This window comes from Colletotrichum jinshuiense, chromosome 1 (genome assembly GCF_051148585.1).
Source record: "Colletotrichum jinshuiense chromosome 1, complete sequence".
In the NCBI taxonomy this organism is placed as follows: domain Eukaryota; kingdom Fungi; phylum Ascomycota; class Sordariomycetes; order Glomerellales; family Glomerellaceae; genus Colletotrichum; species Colletotrichum jinshuiense.
In genome coordinates, this window is record NC_139302.1 from 467,954 (window position 1) to 487,845 (window position 19,892).

The 19,892-nt window shown below is 53.8% G+C and overlaps 8 protein-coding genes across 8 annotated transcripts; 3 read left to right on the plus strand and 5 right to left on the minus strand.

Annotated features, from left to right (window-relative positions):
* Positions 1 to 91: 91 nt before the first annotated feature.
* EsH8_I_000117 (C2H2 finger domain transcription factor) lies at positions 92 to 2,941 on the minus strand (the record flags this gene model as incomplete). Its single annotated transcript, XM_083267530.1, has 8 exons — positions 92 to 598; positions 668 to 741; positions 797 to 1,802; positions 1,860 to 2,073; positions 2,136 to 2,348; positions 2,450 to 2,513; positions 2,571 to 2,598; positions 2,696 to 2,941. The coding sequence occupies 8 exons, from the start codon at positions 2,939 to 2,941 to the stop codon at positions 92 to 94; spliced, it is 2,352 nt and encodes a 783-aa protein (XP_083117968.1).
* Positions 2,942 to 3,216: 275 nt separating this feature from the next.
* EsH8_I_000118 (glutathione S-transferase family protein) lies at positions 3,217 to 4,131 on the minus strand (the record flags this gene model as incomplete). The annotated part of the gene is made up of 4 exons (XM_083267531.1): positions 3,217 to 3,351; positions 3,473 to 3,771; positions 3,826 to 3,986; positions 4,055 to 4,131. 4 exons carry the CDS (start codon positions 4,129 to 4,131, stop codon positions 3,217 to 3,219), a joined length of 672 nt encoding a protein of 223 aa, XP_083117969.1.
* Positions 4,132 to 4,664: 533 nt separating this feature from the next.
* On the plus strand, positions 4,665 to 5,735 carry EsH8_I_000119 (NAD(P)-dependent oxidoreductase; the record flags this gene model as incomplete). Its single annotated transcript, XM_083267532.1, has 3 exons — positions 4,665 to 4,877; positions 4,934 to 5,090; positions 5,152 to 5,735. The coding sequence occupies 3 exons, from the start codon at positions 4,665 to 4,667 to the stop codon at positions 5,733 to 5,735; spliced, it is 954 nt and encodes a 317-aa protein (XP_083117970.1).
* Positions 5,736 to 6,248: 513 nt separating this feature from the next.
* On the minus strand, positions 6,249 to 7,376 carry EsH8_I_000120 (uncharacterized protein; the record flags this gene model as incomplete). Its single annotated transcript, XM_083267533.1, has 1 exon — positions 6,249 to 7,376. One exon carries the CDS (start codon positions 7,374 to 7,376, stop codon positions 6,249 to 6,251), a length of 1,128 nt encoding a protein of 375 aa, XP_083117971.1.
* Positions 7,377 to 8,460: 1,084 nt separating this feature from the next.
* On the plus strand, positions 8,461 to 10,205 carry EsH8_I_000121 (uncharacterized protein; the record flags this gene model as incomplete). Its single annotated transcript, XM_083267534.1, has 5 exons — positions 8,461 to 8,631; positions 8,706 to 8,860; positions 8,941 to 9,163; positions 9,217 to 9,958; positions 10,015 to 10,205. The coding sequence occupies 5 exons, from the start codon at positions 8,461 to 8,463 to the stop codon at positions 10,203 to 10,205; spliced, it is 1,482 nt and encodes a 493-aa protein (XP_083117972.1).
* Positions 10,206 to 12,092: 1,887 nt separating this feature from the next.
* On the plus strand, positions 12,093 to 13,040 carry EsH8_I_000122 (DUF4188 domain-containing protein; the record flags this gene model as incomplete). Its single annotated transcript, XM_083267535.1, has 2 exons — positions 12,093 to 12,191; positions 12,258 to 13,040. 2 exons carry the CDS (start codon positions 12,093 to 12,095, stop codon positions 13,038 to 13,040), a joined length of 882 nt encoding a protein of 293 aa, XP_083117973.1.
* Positions 13,041 to 13,322: 282 nt separating this feature from the next.
* EsH8_I_000123 (HET domain-containing protein) lies at positions 13,323 to 15,633 on the minus strand (the record flags this gene model as incomplete). The annotated part of the gene is made up of 4 exons (XM_083267536.1): positions 13,323 to 14,692; positions 14,764 to 15,147; positions 15,222 to 15,265; positions 15,344 to 15,633. The coding sequence occupies 4 exons, from the start codon at positions 15,631 to 15,633 to the stop codon at positions 13,323 to 13,325; spliced, it is 2,088 nt and encodes a 695-aa protein (XP_083117974.1).
* A 695-nt stretch (positions 15,634 to 16,328) lies between these two features.
* On the minus strand, positions 16,329 to 18,763 carry EsH8_I_000124 (amidophosphoribosyltransferase; the record flags this gene model as incomplete). Its single annotated transcript, XM_083267537.1, has 12 exons — positions 16,329 to 16,353; positions 16,411 to 16,723; positions 16,795 to 16,822; positions 16,878 to 16,955; positions 17,076 to 17,300; positions 17,356 to 17,372; positions 17,443 to 17,804; positions 17,867 to 18,019; positions 18,075 to 18,221; positions 18,314 to 18,483; positions 18,577 to 18,642; positions 18,740 to 18,763. 12 exons carry the CDS (start codon positions 18,761 to 18,763, stop codon positions 16,329 to 16,331), a joined length of 1,608 nt encoding a protein of 535 aa, XP_083117975.1.
* Positions 18,764 to 19,892: the final 1,129 nt, after the last annotated feature.

Below are 19,892 nucleotides of genomic sequence, written 5' to 3' on the forward strand. Positions count from 1 at the left end.
TACAAATAATACAGCGTTTGTAACGATTGAAATTTGATCGGCCCAGGACACGCTGAAGATTGAACAGAGCGGCTAGAATATACCTTGCTTATCATTCATTCATCGGGGCAGTGTACGCTTCCCTCGCCTTGGCCAAACTCTCTTCCATAACCGTTGCCACCCACTTTCCGACAGGCCATGTCGTCCTTTTATTGAAGTTGGCAACAATCCACTCCAAGAAGCGGATTTCACTACGCGCGAGATCAACGGGCCTGTCGTCCAACATAGCCAAGGTAGCAGCAGCGTTCTGTACGTCGTCATCTTCGACGTTCACGACACAAGCCATGATTGCGTCTAGGACGAAGCGGCTGGGGTTGGAGCGGCCGTTGGTACTACTTCCCAAGCCCATGCCCATGCCCATACTCATTCCCATCTCTCCAGACCCGTTATGAATGCTGCCACTACTCCGTTGGGCAGCAGGCATTGTGAGACGTACGAGCCGCCAGCCAACTAGGCAGATCTTGAACCCGAGGAGAGTGATGAAAGGGTTCTCCAGAGACGGCGGCGCAGTGGATTTGATCGGATTTAAGAGGTCGAGGGCCATTTCGAGGTCGTTGAGCTAAAGTCAAGCGTTTGTTAGCGAGTATTTCAATAGGATGGGGCTGCTATGAAAAGATAAGACTCTTACAATTCGGAAGACATCTCGATCTTCGTATATGTCTCGCTTATCCTTGGAGCGTGGAGTTGCGAGGTGGCCAGCGGCTAGAGCATGTTAGGGGTGTGTCCTGCCTATTAGGTATGGTTTGAGGGCACTCACTAGCAATTGCGAGGGGTAGATTCGATTCTACAACTCCGCTAACGAGCAAAGAATCAGGATGCGAGAGTGTAATGGATGTGTAGTACCACAGTATCCAGAACGTATGCCATAGTGGTGTTTGGTCCGTACTGTCAGGTATCACGTCCAATCGACCAAAATCAAAGAAACTGAAGACTGGCTTCTGATTTCGCGGCACTAACTCGGCGATACCCTTCAAAGCCTGTGATATTTGCGCATGCTGTTTGTCTGTTAGAATAGACAGCGCTCGACGCTGAGACTTTGGCCGTTCGAGCAGGCAGCTGGCGTGTGTAAGCTCGCGGGCCATCATCTGCAGTTGTGTGACAAGGATGACGGCTGCGAAAGGTGAAGCCCAAAGCAGTCGCAGTTTCTTGGGCTGACGCTTTCCACTGCCGGCATCTTTGTCATCGTTCCGGTTGGCGTGTAGAAGTGTCTGCGAAGCTTCGTAGAAGAACCCCTGCGAAGGAGGTGTCTCGTGCGCGTATGCGTTGTCGTCGGGTTCGTCGAAGGACTTGAACCGTTGCCGACGCCGTTCATACCAGTCCCTATCAGAGCGGGCCAGCCATATGTCTTCGCAACATGGGAGGTCGTATTTAATCTCGAGAGAGGAAAGCATAGGCCGCAGGTTGCAGAGTATAGCGAGCTGGGAGTCAAGGAGGTAAAGCATATAGACGCAGCGTTTCCGGGACTCTTTTTTGATAAAATCATGCCACTGCTCGTTAAGAGCCTCGGCGCTTACGGGCTCTTGAGCATCGTCCTCGTCGCCTTCTTCGCCATAACCACTGTCTTCACCCGAATTCATCGAAAGGGACTCTAACGAGCTGTCCTGGGACATTTGAAGCAGTCGTATCGCGTCGATGAGGTCGCGGTGGATTCGCTGAGCTTTGAGAAAGCTGGTATCGTTACCGCCATATATACCGAGGAATTCGAGAAGGAGGAAAGTTTGGAGAACCCAAGTTTCTTGGTATCGCGAACGGTTTTGCTCAACCTACGAATACATGTTAGCGAGTCATTCTCAGAAGGAAATACGGTCATTGGTACTGACATATTGTTGGAGTGCCGATAATGTTGACTCGAAAACTGCTTTGCGAGCGGCTTCGTCAAAGGTCGACTCGCAATACAGACTTCCTATGCAAGTGATGACATTCAGAAGGGGAACTTGCGTTGAAACGATGTGAAATGACGCCTCGTGGAGAATGGGGAAGTTTCGGTGGAATCCGTCGAAGAAGCTCTCGACACAACGGATTTCATTGGATATGCTGCCGGCGTCACATTAGTGGCTAGGATTTCAAGACTGCCTTCATTGCAACGTAAGACTCACGCTGGAGATGCATGCTCGTAGCTCTGGTTGAGCTGCTGCATCGGCTCTATGACATTACCCTGCGGTGGTGGAGGATGAGTCAACAGCACGTCCATCCACGCCGCAGTGCTGGGCGAATCGCCGGCATTTGGGGTCACGGAGGGAGGGGGTTGAGCCGTTTTCGGCGGGGATGCTGAAATATGGCAGTTTTCGACGTGTCGTTTCCTTAAATCGCTGCTATTGTGTCAATATCTCTCTGTCCAAGGCAACGTGTAGAAAAATATACGCCGAAAAAGGAGGGAAACCATGCATCTTGGACGTGAGTATTGACTGACCTTCGAGCGAATCGGGCACTGCATTGGTTACACGGAAAGCAGGGAGCGTTTCTGCCCCTGTGGTCTTAGCAGGCGCGTGTCAACAGGATATACTCTTCAGATGAAAGCTATCAAAACTCACGAGTATTCACATGGCGCTTCAAATTCTCCTGTAAAGGGCGTGGCGCTCTTGTTAGCCGACGCAAGCAGAAATGCTCCCAGTCGAGGAGTAGCCAGGCGCTGTCTTGCTGCAAGATGAGGACCTACCTGGCGCGTGAAGCCCTTCTTACAAGTCACACATTTGAAAGGACGTGGTAGGCTTTCGTCCATTTTGGAACAGAAATGAAGCTGTGGGTTGGTTGTTGAAGAACAAAGTCGTGTGCATCGCCATGGGTTCTTGGTCAAGTCTGGGGGGGAAGCACCGGGCCGAGGGGTCTCATCCCATCTCGGAGTACCTCCGGAGGGGCATGCCGGGGGGTTATCTCGGGCATCGATAAGCAGATAAGAATTCATTAACCCGACTAGGCAAGGCTTGTCCACCCACGTGATAAGCTCGAAGGTGGACAAAATGACTACATAAGCAAAACTCGCTTCTTCCCGTGTAATCTAGCCAATGGGGGCCCTGCGATTGATGATTTCGGGCACCGATAACCGGCCCCGCTATTATCGGGCGGAGAACTCCCCGCACCAGCTCCGGGCCCTCCCAGTCTCAGCTGCCCCCTGGATATTGCATTGATTGCCGGGATCCTGACTCTCTAAAGTTTGTCAAGCTTTCTTGCTGTCTGCTTTCAGATTGGCTTTCCGCCCACCTCGTCCAGCACGTAGGGTTCGCCGTCAATCTTCTTCCAGATGTCGTCGCTCTTGATTCGCCAGTACCAGTCGTGAATGGCGGGGTGCGTTTCCGTCCACTTCTTAGCGAAGACCTATAGACACCATGCAGTTAGCAATGGAATTGGCATGACCGACATCGGGACAAAAGACTCTGAGTTTCCCGGGCGCTACTCTCGCTGCACAGTGCTGTGGTGGGGGAGCTGGAGGACTTACAAACTGGTAACCTCTGGCAATGGCGGCAATCATGAACAGATCGGCGAGCGTCAGCTCGTCGCCCACGAGGAACTTCTTTCCTGTCAACGCCTTCTCTACCACGCTGACCATTCCCTCGCTGTTCTTCTCTGCCGCGGCGAGAATCTCGGGTGATGAAGGTGCCTTGCCGATGACGGGGTTGATCCACGCCATGATGGGGGGCAGAAGCTCGCTGTTGGCGAAAGACGCCCACTTCAATATCGTCGCCTCCTCCTCGAGTGTCGAGCCGAGAAGCTTGGTGTTGGGGTTCTGCTTGGCGACTAGGCTGAAATTAGAAAAGGACCAAGGCCACCAAAACCGTTGCATGTACTTACGGTAAATGGCAACGGGAATGCACTCGAAAAGTGTGAAGCCATCGGGACGCTCAAGAGCTGGCACCTTTCCGGGAGGGAACTTTGAAAGATAGTCTGCGCCAACACCTCCCTTGCTGGCATCGACCTTGATCGGCCATGCCTCCACGTATTCAATGTCGAGCCTGGCAACAACTTTGGTCAGCACCTATTCGCCTATAGTGGACAAATGTTAGGGCACTGGACGGCTCACTTGTTGTACTCGGCAACGTAGAGACATTGAGTCGCGCGAGGCGCTTTGGGGTACCAGTACAGCTTTCCGAAGCTCATGATGAATGATGACTATTATGTGAGTGCGACAAAAAAGGTGACAAGCAGTTGGAGTTTGAAGTGGCGAGAAGGATGCAAAGATAGCTCGGCGTCCAGTTAATAAATTTAAAGAGTCGCAGCGCGGCCAGTACACCGGATTCTTCCTCATTGTTATCGTGCAAGCAACATATGACACCATGATTAACTCCACGACCCTTCTTTTTCCTACGGCCATATCGACGTGGAGCTCAAAATCAATGGCCCTTTCTCCACGTGGAGCACACTTTGGGGTAGCAGACGGCACCCACAAAAACCGTCTGCGAGATCTGCAGGGACCGGGACTCAGGCAACCAGGCCCTTCGGAGGCGTCACCCGGCGCTTCGGGGTTCGGACGCCGCTATCGGCAGCCCAGCAAGTAGTTATCAACGAGTGACATCTCCTGGGCACTGCGTACGTCACGGTAATTTCTCTTGGACCAGCACCCTCACTGTCGTGACCGAATTCAGAATCCAGCAGAATTACACTCATCGGCATCGACAGTTTCTTAACTCACAATGGCAGCAACACAGGTCGGTTGGATTGGATTGGGATCCATGGGCATTGGCATGTCAACGAACCTCCAGAAATTCCTCTCTTCCTCCGGCGCGCCGAGCTTGGTCTACACGAACCGGACATTGTCGCGCGGCGAGTCATTGAAGGAGTTGGGCGCGATACCCGTTGAGAGTGTTGGTGAAGTCGCAAGCAGGTCGAACGTCATATTCTCGTGTGTAAGTCAATTCTCGCCCATTATCCGGACTGTTCACCATCTCACACTGGCACCAAGGTGAGCAACGATGCCGTCCTCCAAGAGACCACGAACGAGATCATCAAGTCGGGAGACATCACAAATAAGATTTATGTCGACTGCTCAACCGTTCACCCCGAGACCTCTGCGGCCGTCTCCAAGCAGATCACCGAAGCTGGGGGCCAGTTCGTAGCTGGTAAGCATTATTTCACATTTCGGACGAATTTCAATATCGCAGTCAAGCTGATTATTCATAGCCCCCGTCTTTGGCGCCGCTGCGATGGCCGCAGCCGGTAAACTGATCTTCGTTACCGCCGGCCCCGAATCCGCGACATCAGCGATCTCCCTATACCTCAACGGCGTCATGGGACGCTCCGTAATCCCAATGGGAACAGACGTTACCAAATCAACCCTTCTCAAGATTGCAGGCAACATTGTAGTTGTCTCCTTTATGGAGGTTCTCTCAGAGGCGCACGTGTTCGCCGAAAAGACAGGCCTCGGATCCCCGGTGCTGGAAAGCATGATCTCCGACATGTTTGGTCCCGTCCTCGAGAGCTATAGCAAGCGCATCACCAGTGGCGCATACGCGCCGCCCCCTGATGGCAAGGCAGGGTTTGACGTTGCGCTGGCAGTGAAGGACTTGAACCATGCGCTTACATGCGCCAAAGACGCAGGCACGAGGTTGGAGACCAGCGAGGCTGCGTTACGGCACATGAAGAAAGCGAGAGAATTTGAGGCAGAGAGGCCGTTGGACAGCAGCTCAATGTATGGGGCTGTTCGACTAGAGGCTGGGCTGGACTTTTACTCGGACGTGTGCAAGGAGAGGGATTCGAAAAAGTAGCTATTTACATAACAGCGAAGGACGATGCAGAATTCAAATGCTTTTCACGACAATGGAGTTTTCCTATCCTGCCAGCACTAATCGCTCTTTGTTTCCATGTCTAGATACCTTTATGTAAGTAACTTAACGGTTTACTAATATGGGTAGGTAGTATTTGGTAGATGTTTAGTTAGTTGATTGAGTGTCTTAATTGTCAAAACATTCACGATTTTGCCTCACGAGCAAAAGAAATGCGCCGAGGGGGAATCGAACCCCCGGCTCCCCGACGCTGCTGGATGGCAACGGAGAATTTTACCACTAAACCATCGGCGCTGTTTAACCTATGATGGGGTTGTGATGCTGTGGAATCGGCTGACGCTATATATACTATGGATCATTTGTTGGTGATTGTGGATCATTGTGGAGGACTTTTGGGCAGGGAACGCTGTCACGAACACACCTCTCCTTGAGCCGAACTAGGTAAAAGTTGAGAACCATACACGGAATTAGCTACTTCGAGAGGAATTGACTAACTCAGGTTGTGACCACAGGCCCGTGGGAATATTGTGAGTTCATGTGCTTCCCATGTAACGGGTCCGTATGATATCCTTCCTTTCTGGGCCTATCCTGATCAAAGTCTATTCTCTTGTACCCATTTTTCCTTGCATACAAATATTGAGACATTGTGTACACCTTTTCATCCAAAGGGCGATCGATACCGAGTTTGCGGAGCAAGGGGCTCTCGATAGGCGCAAGCTTCTGGCCATCATTAGGCCTGGCAAAATAGATGATGCCAAGCCGCTTCGCCCGTTCCTGATCTTTGGGGGGCCTGACAACTCTATGCACCGTTGCTCGGAAGAGCCCGCCCGTTAGCAGCTCCAATGCCTCACCGACATTGACGACGAGGGTCCCCGGCAAGTACCGCACCCACTTCCACTCCCCTGCCAGCGTTCGTATTTGCAACGCTGATATGGGTTGTGAGAAGAGGAACGTGAAGGAGCCCAAGTCCGTATGACCACCCAACCACAGGTCTCGGTATTGTCCGGTGTCATCGGCCGGCCGTGGATTATAGAGCAGGTAGCGCAGGTATTCCGAGGATGTGTCAGCGCCAGAGGCGTGGGTCGCCAGGATGCGTTCTTCTGGAACTTCGAGTATTATTGATACAAGAATCAAAAGCTTCCGCAATATCTTGTGACGTAAGTGATTCATGATTTCGTTTATCTGGTCAAGGTGGGGACGCAGAATGGCCGGGTGTTCGTGATTGTCGGGATCGTTGGCCAGAATATTATAGTGATCTAAAGTTTGGTGAAATCCGACCTTGCTTCTCTGAGCCCCCGAGTGCTTAAAACCAACGTAGCAGGCTCTTGCATCTTGCTCGGGCTTCGCCTCGTATAGGCGCTTTGTCTCGGCCGGTAGAGTCAAAACGGCGTGGGCGAGATCGACCTGACTCGAGTAAAGGCTCTCAGGAATACCGTGGTTGGAAATTGTGAGAAACCCGTGGGTGGTTACGGCTTCCAGGAGGAAATTGGCGAGCCGAGAACGGGTGACCGGGTCGTCAAATTCGGAGATATCGAGGTTGATGAGATCGACGTAGTCAAGCTTTTCACTAGTCGGCGGACACTGGTTGAACTTTGGAATTGCGTTGTTGTGCTCGGATGACATTATTTTGGTCGCGTGCTCAAGCGGTCCCCGTGATAAAAAATGCAGTAAAGATAAATATGAACGTCAATGTTTTACTGCATGTGCGACCGAATTGTGAGCACCCGCAAGGAGATCACAAGTGAGTCTATACGTTTATGGATTGGCCCGGTCTCTTGAGAAGACTGCATATTGCCTGGTAGTCTCACTACTACTTACAATCGTCGTCCGCGATGCTGCCCGACGCGTCTCCAGCCAAGCCTCCTATCTCGTAGTGGTGCTGATGCACTTCGGACGTGGACTAATCTGGGTGTAAATGGAAATTGAGGACAACGCTCCACACGGACGGCCCCAGAATCTGTCACATGAGGGAAGTAAACCAAGGCAAACCGTCTTCATTGTATTTGCAACACCTCGAATGTGAGTGACACCAAACCTAACAGGGGCCGCGGCGAGATCTCCGCCTTCGTATGCCGTACCCCGCAAATGCTGTGGGCCACGGCGCAGGTGGAGGCGAACGGGATAATTAGGGAGTCGAGGGGATTCAGAGATACGGCGTGGTACTGACACATGGAGCTCCACCTTTTAGCTTCGTCTGATCCTTGCATACTCAACACTATCCCCCTCTTATCTCGAAGCTAGACACAGTGATTAGTATCTCTACAGCCATCCCCTTGTGTGGACTATGGTGGAGCAGGGCTAGCCTGAGCTGTGCTTGCGGCCTACGCGAGTTGTGCTGCCAATTATCCGGCCATGCCTATCTCTGGTGCGCTGCAACATCATGTTTAGACTTGCAGATGCACGACTGACTCTCAACGTCACTTCGGTTCCAGTACCCAAGACAGCTTCATGAGGAGCAGGAGGAGAGGGTGCACTGGGTATAATACGCAATCACGCCACCACTCCTCACTCCTGCTCGTTTCCACGACCGCAGCAGGCCTTCATTCCTCTGCTCCGCCTTTGTCTGCCGTCCAACGCAGCCCTCAGCTCCACCCCAGCGCAGTTGGAGCCCGACAACAGCCAACACTAAGACTGACCAAATTCAGTTATTCAACTGTTTCGGTTTCTAGTTCTCTGTCGTACGAAAAGCGTCGGAGACCGAGACACAATGGCAGGTTCAACCGTGGCCGCCAGCATCCGCCAGGAGCCCACCGTCAATGAGAAGTGGTACGACAAGTGGCGCTGGTATGAGCGCAACACCTCGACGGAGGAGAAGGCATTGCTCCGCAAGCTGGACTTTATGATCTTGACCTTTGGCTGCCTTACGTTTTTCACAAAGGCAAGTACCGACTACGGTCGTCAAGACAAAATGACCGTTGCCTGTTCAGGTTGTCTAACAGCGTTCGCGTACAGTTCCTCGATCTTCAAGCATTCCAAAATGCATATGTCAGCGGGATGAAGGAGGACATTGGCATGGTGGGCAATGACTTGCAGTACACAACCGGAGTCTTCCAAGCTGGATACTGTGCCGCCATGATTCCTTCCAACATCATCTTGACCCGTGTGCGGTAAGTCAATCACAAAAGAAAAAAGAAGCCCCGGCCCAAAACCACGGCATGCTGTGCAAATACTAAGACTTCTTTGACAGACCCAACGTCCTGATCCCCGCCTTCGAGGTTCTCTGGGGAATCCTGACTCTCCTGACTGCGTATGCCAAAGACATCAAGCACATCTACATCATCCGATTCTTCAGCGGTGTCTTTGAGTGCGTTGCGTACCCGGGTGTCATCTACTGCATTGGATGCTGGTACAAGAGCACTGAGATCTCTCGTCGGCTGAGTCTGTTCTACATTGCCGGACCCCTGGGCACGGTTAGCTTTCCCCATCTCAGTTTGTCACCGACGCCTAGGCTAACAGCATTTAGATGTTTGCCGGTTACTTCCAAACAGCCTGCTACACCAACCTTAACGGCGTGAACGGACTGGCTGGCTGGCGCTGGCTGTTTATTGTCTGCGGCTGCATCACCTTGCCTGTCGCCATTCTCGGAGCCGTTGTCTTCCCCGCTCGCCCCGACTCCAAGAACCCCTCGTGGCTCTTGACCGCCGACCAAATCGCACTCGCCCGCCGCCGTGTCTCCGAGGGAGGCTCTGAAAGCCCCAAGATCAAGCTCGACCGCAAGGCCATCACCGACGTCTTCAAGGGCTGGCACTGGTACGCCTTCGTCGCCCTATACTACGTGTTCAATCAGGCCATGATCACCAACGGCCAGCCCTTCAATTTGTACCTCAAAGCGCACAGCGACCGCTTCTCCATCAGCCAGATCAACAACCTACCCACGGGCCAGTCTGCCATATCAATTGTTGCCGCACTGGTCGGATGCTACTGGGCTGACGCAACGGGCAAGCGGTGGCTGCCGTCCCTCTGGATTTGCGGTTTCATGACCATTGGCGCGATATGCATGGCCGCGTGGAACATCCCCGAGGGACTGAAGTTCTTTGCTTTCTATGTCGCCGGACTTGGCGGTGCCTTGAACCCGCTATTTATGTCTTGGGCATCTGAAGTCACCTTCCGTTCTGCCGAAGAACGCGCCATCGTTGTTTCGTCGATGAATGCCGTTGGACAGGCCCTGCTGGCTGGTCTGAACATTGTCACATTCCCCACACCCAGTAAGCTCATCTTAACCCCCCATCAGAAAGACACCCCTGCTAATGCCCACTTGTAGAAGCACCTAGGTTCGAATTCGGCTGGTACTGGGTCATGGCCAACAACATCCTTCAATTCGGCTTGGTGATTGTCATCATGACGCTGCACAACCGGGAGAAGCGGGCCATGAACGTGCTCGAGGGCGAGGCGGAGGACGTGGAGCAAATCAAGATTGGCAATGCCACAAAGGGCGACAACGAGTCGTCTTGAAGTCGCCGAGGGCGGCTTGAATCCGACGGGGCGGGTGGCATTTCCCCGTTCCATTTTCCTTCTCACTCTCTTTTCTGTATGTCTTGTATAGCTACTCGGAAGCGCGGCGTCCTGGAGTCTGTCAGTTGGGGGGCTTCATGATACCCTGTGCCACGCCGAGACCAGCTGCCGGTTGGGGGCTGTGGCTTGAATTTTGTTTGATTTCGTGCTTTGGAATAACTGAGTCTCATGTAGCAACTATAATTATGACAATCGTTTGTATAACAGTCACGCTGCGACTCTTCTACCTCAATCGCACCCGTGTTGGCTAGTGACGATGATTCGGGTACTGGAAGCCCTTCCTTTTGCACATTGCTTTGATGAAGCAAGATTATGTAGGTTTGGGAACAAATGAGAGAAAGAACAACATGACTTTCTACTGGAGTTCTTTTTCTCAGATCAACAGAGATACACCAGAAACTTCGTGATGGGCTTATTCACACTCACGAGGGTAAGATTTCAGCCATTTACAAAATCGGCGTCGAAATGTACACTTCCACTTACCTACGTTTTTAGGGCATTCTCTCACCACTCATCAAGGAGTCTTTTTGGAGGCTGTTGATGTCCAAACCTTCGAAGGTAAGTTTACCGGACTACCACCCACCTCAGCCACCAAGAGCACATGCTCAGGCTGGCTGTTCTCATAGGTAGGACAGCGCCGCAGGGCCAAACTATCGCCAACATAGTCTCCTTGCAAACATAGTGCTAGTATCTGATAAAGCTTCGATACATCTAGTTACTTCTTTTCTGTGGCTAATATAGAGAGTAATTTGTACAATACCCGGATTATGACGATCCAATCGAGCCGGGCCGCTGTTTTGCTGCTTGGCATCTGAACGACTGTGTAGGGAAATAAAAACCATCTTCTCAGAACACAGTCATCGTGGGACAGAAGCGAATGGACCTCATTCCTTGTGAGAAAGCCGGCTTCTCGGCCGGGCTTTAGTGTTTCATAAATGAGTGAGAGACCGAAAGACTAAATAAATTTGGTAAAGAAGATGCGGAGAAAGGTCAATGGGCTGGGCTGGGCTATTCAGACGAATGGGCCATTCAGCCGCACCTGAATCACAAAATTGGCGCTTGCCGGTAGCGTTTTTAGGTTGACGCAGGTGGCTTGATCAACGCCCGCGGGCGCCGTCCTCCGCCGTTCTTGGCCGTCATCCGTCGGCATCTTTCCACTTGTATTCCCTCGTCTAAGCGAGTGCGAGTCATCAAAGTCCGGTCCGGTGACAAAGTGGTGCTTCGGCTCTTTTCAATAGCTTCTGCCCCTCGCCGGACAGCTTCGTCCATGCAACCGATGACATTGAGCTTTCCAATATTGCTTAATTTGCGCCTTCCACCTTCCTTTTTCTGGTCTTCGGCTTCCTCCTTGCATATATCAATCAAACTTAGTAACCACGCGATAACCACGCGAGACCATTCTGGTTGATATCCTGACAGTTCCGTCACGTTTTCGCTTCCTTTTCCTTCTTTCCTTTGAAGAAGACAAGATCCACGTCTTGAGTCGCCAGCTTGACGAATCCACGACTTTACGACCCTTCGCGGCGGCAGACGGCCACTTTGACAACAGTAAGCGGAAGGCTGTAGCCTTTGAGAGACTCGCTAAGAGAGAGCGGTGTGAAAAGCTAACGATCTCTTTGCAGCATCAAACCCGCCCAAGTCATATAAGGGAAGGACCGCATTGGTTTCCTTCCTCTTCTTGTTCGCAACAACAAACCTTGCCAATACAACTTCGTCAATACAACAACGACGATACCGACAATTGAAACAAACAACAAATCCCACTACATCACATTCTAGTGTTCCCTTACGACAGCCGCTGCTTTCACCAACATCTCGAAGTCCAAGATGGATAACGCTGCGCAGAATAACGTGGCCGATCAGTTCTACGGCATCCTTAAGCCGACTGTGCGCCCCCTCTGGATGCCCTCGTACAGTCACGTTTCTGTGAGTCTCTGACTGCGAATGGATGCTCCTTGTGAATGTGGTTGCAGTACTCACACCTATTTCCAGCTCCTCGTCAAAGATAGCTTCACACTTACCACCCTGTTCTCTCTCGGCGCCCTGATGCAGTGCGTTCTCTTCCTCACGCTGCCTTCCAAGTATGCCATCCTGCCAGCATCGGTTCTCGCTCTCAAGGCCATGGCCTCCACCATCACCAAGTCCCGCTCCGACAAGTCGAATACGTACCTCGGCGGCATCGTCCCCGGTCGCACCACCGCGCAGTTCCCCGACCCGGCCACCGGCATCATCCCTGCCGTCGCCGCCTCCAAGCCTCTTGTCGTCTTTCACCTCGGCGTCCGCTTCAACCACCCGCTCGGCCTTCTCTCGCCCGGCGGCCGTGAGATGGGCCAGTTCTTCAAAGACATGAATAACGACCTGCACCAGCGCGCTTCCGAGTACGGCGTATACCACATGTCCCACTGGACCGGCACCAGCGACCCGCGCAACAACACCCTGCTGACCGTCTACTACTTCCGCGACGTCGAGGGCCTGCACAAATTTGCCCACAACCCCATTCACCGCAAGGGCTGGGACTGGTACAACACCATCAAGAACCAGTACAAGCACATCGGCATCTTCCACGAGACCTTCGTCACTGGCCCGCAGCAGTACGAGACCATCTACGGCAACATGAAGCCCACCCTGCTGGGTGCCGCCAGCATCGAGTGCAAGAGCGAGGAGGTGCAGGATAGGGTCTGGGTCAACACGCTCGTTAGCGCCGACGTCGGCCCCCTCAGAGGCATGATGCGCCGAATGGGCAAGATGGACGCGACCCTGGCCCCGTACGCTTGAGGAGCCTTATGGGACGCTTCTTTTTTCCCGGGTTGGCTTTTGGGCGGCGTTGGGGGTGTTAGGCTACGGCCTGGGTCTTTTTCTTTTCTTTTTCTCTTCTCTTTTCATTTTAAAGACTGGCATGTCTCCTCGTTTCCGGGACCGGAATGTCTCAGGGGTTGGAGGCCTTCAGATTGCCTCTCCATCGAGATCAAAGTTTGTCCTCGTCATCACAGAAGGACACGGGGGCGTCGCGTGGTTCCAAAGCAGGGTTTCAAATAGGATCCAACATTTGCTCAAGAATCACAATAGATTCAACGTACAGAAACCGCTAGCGGAAACCTCCTTGTGTCTGACCAGTAGCCCCCCTTCCCCTTGCAGATACGATTCTATCAAGTCGGGCTCGGCTACGAGTTTGAAATAGCCGATGCGACGGAATGTAAGGGTCGCAGGTTTATCTACCTCCTTCAGCAGCAAGCCCTCGATACACGGCGCGGGGTCTGTTCCGTTCGCTCTATAAGCGGGGTGGGTGCCAATGGGGAGGAAAACCGTGCACGACGGAACCTGGTAATTGGCCTCGTCATTGGCATTCCAGTCCCACTCGTCCGGGCAGATGATGAGATAACGGATCCTGGCGTCGATGGCCCGCATGCCTATCCCTTTGACGTGCCCGTCGTTCAGCGCGCCCTCTGCCCCCCATGGAATCGTGCTCGACAAGGGGCGACCTTCCAGCCGGAGCCGGGCGCTTTTCAGCTGTCCCGTCGTGACGCCGTCGAAGCCCTCCACAAAATGATCAATCTTGCCCACGAGCGATTCCCCTTCGAAGGCCTTTCTCCCCACGTACCGGCCGGCCAGCGTGGCTTTCTTGACCGAAGCGCCGTCAACGGACGCCCAGCTCCACGACGGCGCGCGCCACGCCTCCTGCCGCGAGTACTTCACCTGTTCGCTGGCCGGCGAACACGCCCACAGCAGGTCCTCGACCAGCCGGCTCTCCCACAGCCCCGCGACGTAGCGGTCGTCCACCGCCGCCTCCATGGCCCCGGCCAAGGCTTGCACGGCGATCAGCTTGTCCTCGCCCTTGGTGAGGTGCTGGCCCGTGTAAGTGGTCACAATCTCCTCCCACGGCAGGTAGGCCTCGTCGAGCACGAACCAGTCCTTCTGCTCCTTCGGCATGGTCCTCATGCGCCACAGCACCTGGGCGAAGGCGCGGAGGTCGCGGTTGGTGTAGGCTTTGCCAAAGACCTCCATGCGCATGTTCGAGCGGGCAAACTGGCCTATCCGGTAGTCCATGCCGCACTGCCAGAACAGCTGGTGGCGCGAGAAGTGGACGATGCGAGGGGAGAATAGCCGCTCCTGCAGGACCCAGCCGCGGGTGTTGAGCGGTGCCTTGTCAACCCCGTGCTGCCAGACCTTGCCATTCAATAGATAGTACGTCTCTGAGGGTACCACAGGCGGGCTCGTGCCATCGCTGCCGCCAGTCGATCCGATGCTCATGATATCACGGGTGAATGTGACCTTGAGGTGCTTCGAGTGAAACTCGTCCACAGGAAAGTAGAGACCGTCGTCCCCTCCCGACGCGGCCGTAGCTGCAACGTTGATGACACCATTGCGGTACACCTCCGCCATAGTAACCGACTCCTTCCGCCAGTCGTCGGCCGAGTCTTGAATGATACCTGCCACTTACCCATCAGTGCAATTCGGGCATGGCGTAACAGTACCTGGAAAACGCAGGCTGGCAACTCACAGAGAGAATCGATCCAGAGATAGCGCAAGCCAAGCCTCCTGAGGAAGACTATGGCATCGCGAAACGTTTTTGGCAGCGAGTCCACGCGGATCCCGGAACGGAACGAGGCGAGGTTGGCCAGGCGCAGCGTCAGGATTTGCGACTTGCCCCAGCAGTGGCTGAGGGTTGCGTATTTCTCGTGCGAAGGAACCGAGGTGCAGAGCCGAATGTCGCTGTCGCCAGCGCGTCCGACATCCAGCAGCCGCGTCGGGACGAAGCCGCCGGTGCCCTTGCCACAGTAGTCGGCGTGGTTCGCGAGGCAGTCATCGAGCCAAATCCTTGTCGAGGCTAGGGCCCTTTCTTCGGCGGACTCAGGTTCCTGTAACGGAGCGGTGCTTTCGTCGTCTACTGGATGTTATCCACTGATCGAAGATGGCCATGTCTGATTACGAAGGCACGGTGATGGAGTCGGCTCTCACCTTCAGCCCTTATCAGGTAAAACGTGACTCCCGTTCTGCATGCTCTGGAAAAGAGTGTTTAGTTTAGGATACTACTCTTCCGTTCAAATCATATCCAGGATCGGAGAAGTAGTTGGCCATACATTGATGGTGAAAAGATTAGGTACGCTCTTGGCGTAGACGAGGACGTGTGGGCTTGCCAGTAGATCCGTGTTGGTCTGGGGGCAACATCAGTTAGGAACTCATCGGTGACCAGACCCTCGTGGATCAGGTTGCACAAATGGCAGCCTGCAGAGACGGCATCCTCGAACGATGTCCAGTCGGGGTGGTGGACCATGACAGGGCTCGATGACGAGCTGTATGCCTGTTCGGAGTGCTTTTCGGCCTCTTGACTGCCCGCATTCGCGACATCTTGGCACCTTTGACAAAACATTTCAAGTGCCTGGTCCGGGCCGCCACTTGTACGGCAGGCGCAATTCTGGACTCTTTGGCGTATCAGTGTAAAGACCCCTCCATACAAGCAAAGCGGAGTGAATCCAGAGATCGGGTAGGTATCAGGTATCAGGTTAGCTAATACTACTTCGGTTAGACCCGGTACGACATCGACCCGAGGTACCACTGCATCGCGTCTTCGTTGACGAACCCCCTGGCCCAAGAACTGTCCCAACCGATTGGTTGCTTGCTTCGGAGCAGCCCCCGATCGTACCATGGTGGTACACGGCGACTCTTTGAAGCCAAATGCCAAAATAAATCGGCATAAGCTGTATCCTGTATCGACCATGCATACCACGAAGTCCCAAGATCTTGGAAGCGTTGATGGATAAGAGGCGGTATCGCGGGGCATGGAGGTAGTGTTTAATAACGGAGCCAACATGGGCTCACTTCAAAAGGCTCTCGACACAGGTGAAAACTTTCTATTTTTTCAGAAACAACGATTTGCTCGTCACTAATTGACTGAATCTCTCTAAAGTTGCTGCTGCGACCAGGCTAGCCGATCCATTATTCCATCATGTCTACAGTCATTAATAAAGAACACCAAGGCCGGCCAGTGTGTTGACACCACTCCCAATGAGACCACAGTCAGGTTGAGCTGGTCAAAGGTCCAGCTGCGAGGTACCCATCCTAGTTTCAGGACTTCACAAAGTTGTGAATGCTACACGCGTTGTCAGTCAATGAACATCGAATTCGGCATCATGTTTGTTAAGCGTACCTGACGTCATCTTGTGCGCCAGTCGGGATGTTCACAGGACCACCGTTCGCAACAAGGTACGCAGAATTGGCAGCTGCCGTCTTCTTCTTGGACCCGTTAAGCTGTTGGAGGTGGTCAAAGTAGCTGCTAGGCACCGCTGTCTTGTACTTGCCGCAGAAGACGCCAACCTCAAAGTCAGTGATGACACTTTCCTTGCCGTCGTCTACTGCTTCTATACACGCAGCCTTGAGATCATCAAGATCTTGATAAATGACGGAGTCGGCACCAATGAGGGTGGCGACTTCTTGCGGTGTCTTGCCGTGGGCGATAAGTTCTACAAATGCATGCGTTAGTGTCAGATTCGCCAACGTTTGACAAAGGGAGGGCATTGCGCCTGGATCGTACCTGATGGGTCGGCAAGATCGATGCCGTGCTGGTGCGGAACAGTTAGTTGGAAGTAGGTGTCTTAGGTAGAACCGGATACTTACAACGTGTGGGTGGGTAACCTCGGGTGAGCAAGAGACAAACAAGACGCCAGTGGCACCAGCCTCCCTCGCCATTTGGACCTGGACAAATCAAGTCAGCAACTGAAACCTCACGACTCTTGCAGCCAAGTTTTGCAGGGAGTATGTTGAAATCTCGACTTGAGATTGTCCGACGTCAAGGAGTGAAGAGGAGGCACGTACAATCTCGCGCGAGGTTGTTCCGCGTACGATGGAGTCGTCCACCAAGCAGACGACCTTGCCCTTAAACTCGGACGTGATGGGGGAGAGCTTGCGGCGGACACCTTTTTGGCGCGCCTTCTGGCCCGGCAGAATAAATGTGCGGTACACGTAACGGTTCTTCACGAACGCGTTGGAGAAGGGCTTGTTCAGGTACTCGGCAAGCATGGCTGCCGCTGTGTTACTCGTCTAACTGCCTGTTAGTTTTGGTGTAGCTATACCTGGGATGGGGGTTTGTTCTTACCTCTGGTACTGGGATGACTTTAAAGGTGACATAATCAGCATGTCGAACATGACACGTTCTGCAAACTTGCATGTCGCCGGCACTTACCAACATCAATGTTCTTGATCCCCTCTTCACCCAAGACGGACTCCATCTTCTTGGCCAACTTCAGTCCCATACTCTGTCGGCTAGTATGTACGGAAAGACCGTCGATCTTGCTGTCCGGGCGAGCAAAGTACACATATTCGAACACGTCGGGGGTATATGACTTGGCCTCGACAATCTGGCGGAACTGGGGGGCGCCGCCCTTGGGGATGAAGACGGCCTGGCCGGGGAGGATGTCCACGATGTTGTCAAAGCCGAGCTGGCGCAGGGCAATGGACTCGGAGGCCATGAAGTAATCCTTGGCGCCTTCCAAAGTGGCGGAGGGGCGGGAGCCTATGCAGAGAGGCCGGATGCCGTTCTGGTCACTGGGACATGGTGTGTCAGTTTTTGGAACGGGTGGCAGGGGCGATGACGGGGGGCAGCTTACCGGAAGCCCAGAATTCCAAAGCCCGCAATCATTGCGGTGCATGCAAAGGCGCCTTGGCACCGCGCGTACACCTCGTGCAACGCTGTGAAGACATCGTCCATGTTGGCTCGGTCCTTACCAAGCTCGTTCAGGGCGTGGGCGAAGACGTTGAGCCTAATAGCAATGAGCAAGTCGGGACCCGACAGACAAGACGCAGATCCAATCTTACAGAAGCTCGGAATCCGAGTCAGTGTTGACATGGCGGCGAGCTTCGCGATCTAGGAAGGTAACGAGTTCTCCGGCGTTGACCAGGTTGCCGTTGACGGCGATGGAAAGACCAAAAGGAGCGTTGACGTAGAACGGCTGTGCCTCGGAGCTAATACGCGTCTCCCTCGTCAGCCGGAGTACAGACCTCCGCCCCCGGGACACTGTGGGCCCCGGGGCATGGTGGGAGGAGGGGTGACATACGCGGAGGAGGTTCCGGCGGTGGGATATCTCAGATGCGCAATTCCCATCCAGCCCGGCAGGTCGGCGACGCGGCGGCCCTCGTCAAAGACCTTGGCGGCCATACCATTGCCCTTGCACTGGTATACCCTGCCGCCCTGGCAAACGGCAATGCCCGCGGCATCTTGACCCCGCTATCGTGGACTGCAGTCAGCGCGGTTGCAGGTGGAAACACGCAGCGATGTCGCGGAAGAGACTCGGGTTCGGTTCGGGGTGGAGGGACTAACATGCTGGAGGAAGTATAGGGATTCGTGCAGATCAACAGCCGCGGTGTTGTCTCTCGAATCGCCCAACTAAGAGAGGCAAGAAGTCAGCACTCGGCTCTGGCACATATCGCGGCCTTTTTTTTTTTTTTTTTTGCGCGCGCGCGCAGGGGTTTAATTGACATACCAGGATAGCGGAAACGCCACACATCTTGCGCGTACTGGGGGGTATGTCTACCGAAGAACGGATAGGCACTCAAAAGGCGACGAGAGGGCTCGTTTCGGCGGGATCGTGACGGAGACGGATGGAAGGTAATCTCGAGGAGTCGCGACAGCAGCGACCGATCGGCATCCGAAAGCGCAGGAAAAAATTGAATCAAATCGACCTAGTGTTGGTGTGTGGTGGTTGTTGGTGGGGGCGGGGCACAAGCTGAGTCACCCTGCTTAGTCACCGCGCTGGCCCGGGACAAAGGAGCTCTACAACGGTGCCTGACTCGACTTTGTTTGTCTCAATGTCAAGACGGTTTTTGAATGGATGGTTACGAGTTCAACAAATCAGACGCACCTCCAGCAGCTTAAATTTTGTCTCTTATTTTTACCAGGATTTATCCTCTGCGGCTCGGGTGGCTGTCTTGCTGGTCTTGGGATGAAGGGCTGAACCGAAGGCCCGCTAGGGTCTGCATCTCGCAGCATTGGGGGCCTCTGCATGGGGGGGAATACCGGCATGCTGTTCCCGGGACTCAGGGAGGGACATACATGTAAGCCATCCCCGGGACTCAGGGTGAGGGTTCAGTAGATTGCTGTGCTGTTTCTACATTGCATCGTAGTATCCAAGCAGGAACTATTTCCCAGAACTGCGATTCCTCTCCTTAGACATTGTCCAACAGAAACCATATTCCATAGGATGCTTCTCCGCAAATATGCCTGGCTCACCCCGCTCATCCCCCGCAGCCGAGATCGCTCGACTTTAGGGCGGCGGGTTCTCTGGCCGCGCCTAAGCGATATAGCGGCAACACTAGTGTCCGTACAACGAGTCGGCGTTTAGGGGGCGGGAAAATATGCGGTGGCGAGGGGATTGTCAAAGATTTCATGAACGGGCTCTACTTTCATGGCGAGCACATTGTAATCTCATCGTAATGACCCTCGGGTGGTTCGTAACGAGGCAAACATCTCGAACCTCGTCTGTCGAGCCGGGCGGTCCGCTTGGCCGCTTGTAGCGGTCCCTAGTGCTAATTCAGGTGGGGGAGGCGACCGTTGAAGATGTTTCAGGCGGCATTTCGGGATTTTGTGGCGGCTTGGCTGCCACCCACACCGCCGTGACTTGAATGAAACCATGCAGT